The sequence below is a fragment of the Diaphorina citri genome, unplaced genomic scaffold (assembly GCF_000475195.1).
Source record: "Diaphorina citri unplaced genomic scaffold, Diaci psyllid genome assembly version 1.1 scaffold1917, whole genome shotgun sequence".
Classification (NCBI taxonomy): Eukaryota; Metazoa; Arthropoda; class Insecta; order Hemiptera; family Psyllidae; genus Diaphorina; species Diaphorina citri.
The window spans coordinates 27,079-38,621 of NW_007379343.1; the positions used below are offsets into that span (position 1 = coordinate 27,079).

The 11,543-nt window shown below is 42.0% G+C and overlaps 1 protein-coding gene across 1 annotated transcript in view; it reads right to left on the reverse strand.

The window, feature by feature from the left end:
- Positions 1 to 10,888: 10,888 nt before the first annotated feature.
- The window catches only part of LOC113470902, a 1,296-nt gene continuing 641 nt past the window's right edge, over positions 10,889 to 11,543 (reverse strand). The window contains exon 2 of the mRNA XM_026829668.1: positions 10,889 to 10,986. Within this exon, the coding sequence (XP_026685469.1) occupies positions 10,896 to 10,986 (91 nt within the window). The 3' untranslated portion in view covers positions 10,889 to 10,895. The remainder of the gene's footprint in view (positions 10,987 to 11,543) is intronic.

The following is an 11,543-nucleotide window of genomic DNA, read 5'->3' on the forward strand; positions in this document are numbered from 1 at the left end:
TAGGTAAATGCTAGGTTGGTTAGGTTTAGTTAGAGCTAGGGAAATTTGTAACTAGATAGCTAGTAAAGGGTCCGCCCGTTTGTGTAACTAAATAAAATAAAGCGGATGTGGAAGCCAAGAAAGCCACAAGTGAACCTATCTCCAATCACTCTCTTCTCCTTGATGAAATGAAGTCAATAATAAAGAAACACTTTTACCAGAAATGGAATACCGTATGGACCAGTATAAACCCCAATGAAAACAAACTCAGAAGAATAAAAAACTCGATCACCCCATGGAAAACCTCATCTCAAAAGGCACGGTTGGATGAAGTGTGCCTTATGAGATTGAGAATTGGCCACACTAAGATCACTCATTCACATCTTTTTAAAAGAGAGGAAAGACCAGAATGTGATACCTGTCATGAACCCGTAACAGTAGAACATCTCCTACTCCACTGCAACAAACTAAGATTTAGACCTCCTTCGTTTCTCGGCAACTCCCTTTCCAATATCCTATCCGACAACCCCGATTCTATTTCCACCCTGATGAGATTCCTGAAACGGAATAACTTCCTGAAACACATGTAAACCTTATTTCTTTAAATTCACTATGGCTGATAAATTAATGGCTAAATGTGTATTAAATAAATAAATAAAATAAAATAAAATAGATTTCTGTAAATTTAGACCACAATTTTCAATTTTTTTCCTGTGGGCTTTTTTTTTTTTTTTTTTTTTTTTTTTTAAGCATTAATGTATAGGAGATGTATTTTGGTAAAAATTAGAATGAAAGGTTTATTTTTACCAGGTGAAAAATTAAAAAAAAAAAAAAAATACCTATAGGTATATATGTATATATATTTTCAATTTTCATTTTCTGTTCCAAAGAAAAGTCTAAAGTCTAAACAGTCGTGAAGTCAGGTTACGAAGCAATTACAAATTACAACAATAGGTGTATATTTTTACGAAATTCATATACCTAGGTAAGTAGCGCTGGTGTCATTGTTGCTTTCTTGTTTCTTGCAACGCTAATGTTCCCCGCAAGTGCTTGCCTGGAGAAGTTGATGTGACGTCACAAAAATCTCACCTATGTAAATTAGCGGATAAGGTACATTGGGAGGAGATAAACAGATAATAAAATTACTTGGGCCTTCACCTTGGAAAAATTTCGCCTGCGGCGTAGTTAGTAAGAGTACAAAGTAATGAAATAAAAATATTAAAAATTGAGGGATTTCTGGGATTTTGTGTTTTGTCTGGGATTTATTGTGGTAGTCCCGTAAGAACACTGGGTCGAAGGCTCAAGTCAGTTGTCCCAGAGATTTTTTAGGTAGAAGAAGTGTGAACTTAAAATTTAGAATACATAATATATAATAATTAAAAACTAAAACTGAATACATAATATACGAGGAAGTTCAAATGCCATCATATTGCCATGGCGCCATACTATTTTGCCATATTTTAGCGAAATTTGGAAAATGCCATAAAAGCCTAAAAGCCTTATTTTGCCATATATTTTGCCACATTTTAAAATTTTTTAGGTTATTTTGCCAAACATTTTGCCATATTTCAAGCATTTTTAGGGGAAAATATAAAACTTAAAGAACATTTTTTTTTTTTTTTTTTTTTTTTTTTTTTTTTAAAAAAAAAAAAAATTTTGGTTTTCCTCTCTTTGATATTGGTATAAGGCGAGTCGACCCATCACGTCATCTGAGAAACGCTGCCCGACCTGAGCCAAACAAACGCACACTCAGACAACCCGATGCAAGTCAACATAAGCAGAGACAAGGGGAGTTCAAAAGAATAAGTAGGTACATCCCAGGCAAGGTTTAATGGCAAGACTGTCCATGGCTTGAAAGACATTTAGCATGAAAGGTGAATTCCTATGTAAAATGTCCTCAAAAATTCAAATCTGAAGTCAAAACAGTGAAATATTATTTTCAAAGGTTGAAAGTTCAATTTTTATTTGTCGTTCCAAGGAAAAATGTAAAACAGTTACCTACCCCTGATTCTTTAAAAAATCGCTTATTTTGCCATGTTTTGAAAAAATAAATGCCATATTTTCACAAAATAAGTGCCATATTCTGAACTTCTCTGATAATAGGTATATGTAAAAAGGGGATTAGTCACATAATTTCGAATTTAATTTTTTTAGAGTTTTAGATTCCTGATGGGTAGACGGTAGACGGTTCGTTTAATCTAAAAATGGAAGTAGTCCGATAAGCCTAACTTGTTAATTTTGGCTCGAAAATGACCAGGGAAAGTATTGCAACCAATTTGACTAAAAATTATTTACAAATAATAAAGAAAAAACATCGATACCTACCTATTTTTCTCGAAATTGCAGTGATTGCCTATTTTTCTCTGTTTTAAAAAATCGACAAAAATGTCACTAAATATCTCTTCTGATTTCATAAGGTAGTAATAATGATGGTTCATTGTTTACTATGGTTGGTTCATTCATGTTTACTATGGATGGTTCATTCACTTTTTTTTTTTTAATTAATTAGGGTAAAACCCCCAATGGCCGACACCCTTGAGGAACTTTTTCCATAAAAAACAGCATTATGAACTTAATACCACCTCTAATCTGAAGATTTTTTTCTGGAAATAAATAAAACATATTGTAGGTAGGTACCTAGGGTGTTTTTGTAAAATGTACCCCCCATAATGTAAAAGACCTCGTTTAGACTGCGGGAGTAAAGGGACTTTTCAGTCCTATCCCAGCAGGATAAACAAGGTATATTTTATTCTATTCTACTAGGGCAGTAGCTAGTTAAAATTATAATCATGCAGACTTGTAGGCCAAATAAGTACGGTGAAAATGTAATTGAGTTGAAAAAGGGGATTGGTCCACTTTTTATAATGGCCCCCACGGGCCTTATTCCGAAACCGAATTTTAAAATTTTCAATGGAAAATGACCGCAAAGAAATCTTTAAAAATGTATATTTACTTGATTTCTTTTAGTCCACTAGTTTTCATTAATTTTAAAATTTTCAATGGAAAATGACCGCAAAGAAATCTTTAAAAATGTATATTTACTTGATTTCTTTTAGTCCACTAGTTTTCATACAGAACAGTTTTTGTCTCTCCTGAAAAATTACATTTTTGGACTAATCCCCTTTTTACAATCAGCGATTCATATAATCAAACTGAATATCTAGGCGCACGGCAGAGCGCCAGGCCAAGTTCCGGTCTGAGCACGCCAGTGTGTATCCTCCTCATTGCCAATGTCCACAATTGTGGACATCTCCTCTGTAGTCATAGAATGCTGTTATATGTTAGGAAGAGAGAACATTTTGGTTCAGAGCAAAACTCAAAAGAATTTTTTTTATATATAACGAAAGCCTAGGGCCTTGTTGACTCCTGCCACGGATAGTCTTCGGAGAACATTAGGCCGACCTTTGGGCCATCCGAATAAGTCGGATCAGCTGGCTGGTGTGTTAGCTAGGATAAGGTACTGAGATGAAGAAGAAGAGTTGGGTAAATTCTGATGTACAATTAACATTTAAACAACATTTTATTTTGTTACAATTAAACATATCAACAACTGATGTCCACTCAAGTACTCTCCATGTAGGTTATTTCCCTTTTGAACTGACGTAATTCTTCCTCAGGCTCACATTTGTGAAGGTTGAACAATTCTACTCAATTATCCAATCAAGGCTTCCAAGAGGGAAGGGTGAGTGATACCTAGTGTGAGCAAAGGCAACGGTGCCTGGTTAGGTGTATGTCTGAAATACGTAGAAGCTAAAGCTAGCCTAACTCACCTAATGTAATATGGTTGGGTCTTACCTGGAAGCAGTTGATGGGACAAGAAGGGTAGTGGTCCACATAATCTCGTAAACTCATATTACAGTTCAGCAGCCCCCATATCTAACTAAATAGCAACAGGAACACCCTAACTATCTATTTGTTCCATCGGAGAAATACAACATCTTCATTGGTCAGGAGAGATCCATTTGACGGAGACATCAGTTTGACGGAGACATCAGCATGAGAAATTTGACGGAGACATCAGCATGAGAAATTTGACGGAGACATCAGCATGAGAAATTTGACGGAGACATCAGCATGAGAAATTTGACGGAGACATCAGCATGAGAAATTTGACGGAGACATCAGCATGAGAAATTTGACGGAGACATCAGCATGAGAAATTTGACGGAGACATCAGCATGAGAAATTTGACGGAGACATCAGCATGAGAAATTGACGGAGACATCAGCATGAGAATTTTGACGGAGACATCAGCATGAGAATTTTCACGGAGACATCAGCATGAGAATATTGACCACTAGGTGGCATTTGGGGCATATGCCACCCAGCAATTGCTAACTTAACCCATCTTGGAGAGTAGGGAGGTTGTTGGTTGTTGCTGGTTGTCCCACCGGACTTAGCCCAGCATGGTTGGGCGGTGTATTCCGACAGAATGACAATCCATATCCATATCCATACACAAGAAGCCTTTACAGGCTATAAAACTCCCTTGTGAAAATGGCTGGGATCCCGGAAATGGCGCAGAAAATGAATCAAAATGCGAAGCGAAGCGTTGGGTCTGACGGCTGAACAGAAAAGAAAGTTTGAACTGTTCGAGACAAGATTTTTGAGGAGCTTTCTGATCTTGAGATCATACGACATCTCCTGAAAGATTCATTGAAACCAATCTGGCAAGGAGGATGTCATGGTCTACGGAGTCAAAAGCTTTGCTAAAATCGAGGATGGTGGAACCCGAACTGTTAAATTCAATAATTGCCTCTTCAGATGAATTCAAACCGAAGAATCAAGGTTTAGTGATTTCCAAACTCCTCACTGATGGAAAACCCAACTCACCAATAAAGATTTGGCAAGGAAAAATCAAAGAGAAGTGATCAAAAATTTCTAAAAGGGGAACCTCAGAATCACATACGTTCCACGACACTGGTCTCCCAATAACCATAATACAACGAGCACAAAGATTCATCATGGAGGTATCGATGTTATGGATAGGAGAGAAGCAAATTAGTGCAGCCCAAAACAATGTGAGTCGGCCATCGCGGATCCACTTCGTTACATTTTTTAAAGAGGTTTGACAGGGGGAACTGTAACTGCTATGGTCTTATCGTCCCGAAATCGAAGAGAGAAGAGAAACAGGACAGGAGAAAGCCAGCCGTTCCGAGAACGAACATTATCCCATCAGGATAAAATCCGCCCCGGGCGGGAATCGAACCCGCGGCCTAGCGCTTACAAGGCAGACTCAAAAGAAGACTGAAAACTTTATTTTCGAAAAACTAGCAAATCATTTCACAAAAACCTCAGCCACTGGCCACAACAAATACCAATCAAATTTTGACAGACGTAGTACATAATGACCAATGTCCCTTGTAGTGGCTGCTGTAAATTTAGGGCTAGCTTCACTCATATTAAAACAAGTTATATGTCCACAATTGTGGACGTCGGTAAGCTGTCCCTACAGACCAAAAAAAAAAAAAAAAAAAAAATAGCCAGCGATCAAAGAAAGGATGAGGAATGGTACAAGCATATCACCACCAAGCTTGACGAAGGAGAAACAAGTACATCAACAGGTGTGGTTCCAGTTTCAGAATCCGATAAGGTTGATGTCCGAGCATTTAACGGCTGAATTCAATCTGCTCTGGACTATCATGTGGGTTGCTTTTGCATTATACATCATTGAAAATTTTTTAAATCTTTATAATTTGATAATTAAATCATGCAGAGCAACTTTTGGCATTTTTATCAAGAGTAAGCCATTGTCTGTAACAGTTGTTATTTTAGGTATCATCTCTTCGGTTCGTGGTGTGGAGGTTGAGACGAATTGTGCAAAGAATACAAATCTGAATGAAATATATAGCAATTGCATATTGCATACATACATACATACATATATGTGTAGTTAGGCGTTCGTCGTTCTGGCGTTGCCTCCTCTCTCCAATGATTGTCCTCGGCATGATTTCCCCCGTGAGTGACTGATAAGACCGGCCCTGGAAGCACAGACCCGTCCGCACCGCTCACATGTGAACCCTGAAAGGTTCGCTGGTGTTGGTGGAGCTGCTGGAGCCGGCGTTGGAGCTGACGGTGCTGGATGAGCTGGTGCCAATAAGGATGGAACAGGTGTTGTTGGGGGGGCTGTCTGGGCCGGAAGTAGTTTTTGAGGTCGAAGTCCAGGGGGTGGTTCGCCCGGGTGTTTATGCCTCAGGTGGCTTGTGAGGCCTGACTTGGTGGCGCAGGTATAGTTACAGTGAGTGCATGTCAGAGAAGTTAGTTGTTGTGCTTGCGCTTCATCACGGTGACACTGTGTGATGTGTGACTGCACATACTGGCGTCCCCGCCTCCCATGCCGCACGAAGTTACACAGCGGACACTTCCAGTCCCACTTTTCTTCTTCCTCATGCCTGTTGGCTCGTTTTTCAGTGGCTGCAGAAAGCTGGGCTTCATGTGCACCATGGATAGCGTCTTGCACTTTGCTTCCCCACGTTCTTCTGTCTGCAGCTACCATTCTCCATGTCTTTACGTCAAGCCCCATGAGTTGTATGTCTTCCTTGAGGATGTCAGCCCATCGTTTTTTGGGTTTACATTGGGGTCGCTTCCCAACTTTGAGTTCGGAGAACGCGATTTTGTGGGGGATTCTGGTGTCAGGCATTCTACTAAGGTGGCCAGCCCATCTTAATCTGCGCTGCCTGATGATGTTCTCTATTTTGAACATGCCTGTCTGTCTCAGTACCTGCTCTGATGGAATCCTGTCCTCCCAGCTTATCTTAGAGATGGTTCTTAGGCATCGTAGATGGAACGCGTTAAGCTTTTGGATGTGTTTCCCTAGGATAGTCCAGCATTCAGACGAGTAGAGTAAAGTGCTAAGCACTACAGTCTTATAAATGTCGAGCTTTAGCTTGAGTGACAGGTCATGCGGCTTCCACACTCCGAACGCTTGGCACGCTGCGTTGATCCTGTTTTGGATTTCAGGTTCCGGATCCCCGTTTCTTGTTATCATGGAACCTAGGTATTTGAAAGCAGGTACTTCTTTGAGCATTTTGCTGTTCAGAGTGATTGGAGTGGGCTGGCAGTTGATGAACATCACCTCCGTTTTTTCTTCATTGACTTTTAGTCCCAGTTTTTCCGCTGTTTCAGAGAAGCCTGCAATGGTGGTCTGCAGTGCTTCCGGTGTTGGTGCTACCAACGCGCAGTCATCCGCGAACATGAGCTCCGCCACGCTGGAGTTGGACACCTTCGACTTTGATTTCAGCCCTCTCTTGCAGACACACATACATACACACATACATACGTACAGACCATGGGCTAAAAATCACTTTTTTGACATCAGGGGATCCCAAAACGGATATTTCCGACCTGTGGATGATGTTTACGCCAAGTTGTTGTCGCGAGGGCATGTTAGCGACAATAGTCTGTATATAGACCAGAAACAGGACTGGCGCTAGCACGCATCCTTGCCTGACTCCCGTCCGGACTGCAAAAGAAGGAAGTAGCACTCGTGTTCTCGTGGAGCTTCCGCAAGATGGTTAGGGTGTTTGGTGGGCAGTTCATGTGTTGCAGCAGTTGAAAAAGGGCTTCCCGGTTGACGGAATCGAACGCCTTGCGGATGTCGATGAATGCTATAGAGATTCCCGTGTTTTGCTCCAGAGCTTTTTCCACTAACTGTCTCGTGGCAAAGATCATGTCCACTGTTGATCGCTCCGCCCTGAAACCGCACTGGGAGTCGCCGATGAATGCGTCAATGAACGGTCTTAATCTGTTGCAGAGTACATTTGCCAAGACTTTGCCGGGGACTGAGAGAAGCGATATCCCTCGATAGTTGTCGCATACTGATTTCTTCCCCTTCTTGTGCAGGGGTACAACGATGGCGTCGGTCCAGTCTTTAGGTACATGCTTCTCCTCCCAGACTTTCTTGAAGAGTGCGGTGAACATATTGATGATGGTCTCTCCCCCTCCTTTCAGTAGTTCCGCTGTTATGGCATCTGATCCAGCGCTTTTGTTGTTTTTTAGTTGCCCTACAGCTCTTCTGATCTCGTTGCTTGAGGGAGGGTCGTCTGGTTGTTCTTCTTCTGTTTGAGGTCTACTGGGAGCGCGGATTGAATCTAGGTTGACGATTGTGTCCTGGTTCAGCACGCCATTGAAGTGCTTGCGCCATCTCTTCTTAATGTCTTCTTTACTTTTCAGTTTTTCTCCATCTCTAGTTTCGATGACATTTAGTGCTTTCTTAGTTGGGCCAACGATGTTCTTAATGCAACGATGTAGGTTGTGGGTGTCGTTTATGTCACTGTAATGTTGCATTTCCTTTACCTTTTCAGTCCACCACTTCTCTTTCAGTTGGCGAATTTCTCGCTGGGTCTCGCTACGGGCTTTGTTGTAGGCTTCTTCGTTGGCTTGTGATGGGTTTCTGACGCGGTTTAGGTGCGCCTCTTTCTTTTTTTCCAGGGTGTCTAAGATCTCGGTTTTGGAGTCATCAAACCAATCCCACCTTGTTGTTGGCTTCTTTCCAAGAACTGTTGTTGCGCTATCTATGACGGCGCTTTTCATCGTATTCCATTGAGACTCAGCATCCAGATCTTCGTAGTTGTCGGGGCATCGTGATAGTATGGATGATTCATACGCGTTTTTTGCGCGCACTTCCCTCAGCTTCGTAGTATCGAACGACTTTGGACGGGAGTTTGTTCATACATGGAACCGTTTCTTCACTAGGCATATGGTTGCTCTGACTAGTGTGTGATCTGTGTCACAGTTGGGCTCTCTCATTGAGCGGCATCTGAGCACGCTTTGCAGGTTCCTCTTGCGTGTAATGACAAAGTCAATCTGGTGCCACTGCTTGGACCGCGGGTGTTGCCAGGTAGTCTTGTGTTGGTCCTTCTGCTTAGGTATATTGCATCTCTAATTTCTATCTTGTTTGGCGGCCCGTCTGACAAAGCTGGAACTGTAGATGCGGCTAGAGTGATGGCTGCTGGAATTGTTTCAGATTCTTGGTTAAGTAGTAGTGTTTCAAAATATTTATTCCAAAGCTTTAATCTCTCCTCTACGTTTTCCACTCGCTCACCTCGCTCGTTTTCCAGTATGGTTAGAGGTTGTTTTGCTGGACCGATTGTGTTTTTTATGCCTTGATAGAGGTTATGGAAGTCTCCTTTGTCTGCATAGAGTTGTAGTTCGTGTCCTTTGGCACTCCACCAATTATCCCGGACATTCCTTATTTTTTGTTGACACTTTTTCCTGATGTTTTGGAACTCTTTCTTATTTTGTGTTGTTGGATTGCTAAGGAAACGTTGGTGTGCTTCTTTCTTCCAGTTGAGTAACCTTGACACTTCCTCATCACACTCATCAAACCAATCTGGTCTATTACTTTTCTTCTTTTCTAATATTTCTTCAGCTGTTTTCTGATATACTGTTTTAATGTTCTTCCATAATTCTTCTACGTTTGTTGTTGCGTTGTTGTTGTTGTTTACTTTTCCATCCAAGACTTCCTTGAACTGTTGTTTTTTGTCCTCATTTTTCAGGCTTTTGCTATCAAACACAAGATTGCGAGGTTTTTTAATCTAGCTGTATGCATAGCTGTAGTAGGCGCAGTCCATTGTCGTTTTATCGGCCAATGCCATGGTGTCCTATGACTCCTCCCCAATGATGAGTCGATGTACCAACTCTTGCGTTGAATTCGCCTGCAAGAATGATATTGTGTTGGTTTGGAATGGCATTTAGAAACCTTTTGAGATCATGATAGAAGGTTTCTATGACAGCTACATCGTCGTTGAGTGTTGGGGCGTAGCAACTTACAAATGTTGTCTGGCTCTGCTGGCCATGTACTACCACGCTCATAATTCTGTCGCTATAGCAGTTGGGATCGCTTACAATGCCCTTGTTTACTAATTCAGTTTTGGCGCAAATGGCTACACCGTAGAAGTTTCCGGTCTGATCTTCTTCCTTGGCTCCAGACCACATATATGTGTAGCCGCCACTTCTCTCCTCCAGTTGTCCTTCTCCTCGGAGGTGGGTCTCTTGTAGAGCCACGAGGTCGATGTTGTACTCTCTTAGTTCGTGCGCAATTATTGCCGTTCTCCTTGGTAGTGTGATGGATGATGGTCGATTTGAGTCTAATAACGTGCGAACACTCCTGTACTCTCTTAGTTCGTGCGCAATTATTGCCGTTCTCCTTGGTAGTGTGATGGATGATGGTCGATTTGAGTCTAATAACGTGCGAACATTCCACGTTGCAAAGTTTAGGGTGTTTTGTTTACTTCTGTTGTTGTTACCGCTGTATGAGGTTAACTATTGGCCACGGTCAGCCAATTCATTAGTTTTGGAACAGGCATGTTTAGGCCACCTTTTCTAGGCCCCTCTCCCTTATGAGGAGTGAGCAGTACCCCCTTGAATAAGGCTGCTCGGTCGCAAAAGTAGGACCGGATTCATCCTATTGCTCCTTTTAGATGAAAACGACCGTCTTGCTTTCGCCGCTTCAGTGCAGTGTCCCGGCTATGACTTCCAGTTTCAACCAAACCTGCCACGTCACCGTTTCACCATCGCCTGAAGACTTTTTGGAGAGATTTGTCTCTAGGCAGTGTATTGTTTGAAATGGTACCAGCTTGCTGACTGGTCACATTGTCAGTTTTACCATTGCTAGTGATGTTGGAAACAGGGTTTACGAGCATCGCAATGATAAGACCCGTTTTATAAGATAACATCCTCCCAGTCGTTCGTTTCTGCTCGCTGTCTGTAGCACTACTTCCTGAGACGTTCTGAAAAACTTGAACCATTCAGGTAACTGGCAATCTATCTTCATGACATATGTTAGGTACTTGGTCACTACTTTCCTGAGACATCCTTGATGAACTGGACCATTCAGGCTATGGATCTACAGCTCCCCATTTACCCGGGCTTGCCACCGGTTGAGGTATGAACTCAGGCTGGGTCACATACATGATCTAGGTATCCGTCGTGGCCGACGATTCCTGCTCCTCCAGTGCTCTTCTACAGATGGCGTTTCTCTGGTGACTGCGAAGTCCAGCAAGTGATCTGCATTCTCTGCCGCATGCCCTGCACGCTAGGGGGTCTTCCAGAATCTAATAAAGTTCTTATGTTCCAGGTGGCTATTTTCATTTCTGTGGCTGATCTTTGCCTTGTGTTCGTTTGTTTTATGAAACATCTCGTACTTCTGCCTCCCCCAGAATCCGTGAGGCTGCCTCCCAATGGAGAATGAGATTCAGAGTTAATACTCCTACTCATCTGGGGTACATTATCCGCTATGTTTTCAAAGTACGCCATGTTTGAAGATTTTTTGGAGAGAGACGAAATTGTGCTCTGAATTGTTTAAAGTGGCACTGGTTTTGCGGCCAGTTACACTGTCAACCTCCAATGACTGCACCCAGTAGTCCGTGGACTAAGCGAATACAGCCAGTGACATGGAGAGCCCGGTTTGAAGAGTAGCCTTCTCATTGTGGATCATCCGCCTTCAATGTCTGAGGTATGAACTCAGGCTGGGTCACATACATACATACGTACATACATACATACGTACGTACAGACCATGGGCTAAAAATCACTTTTTTGACATCAGGGGATCCCAAAACGGA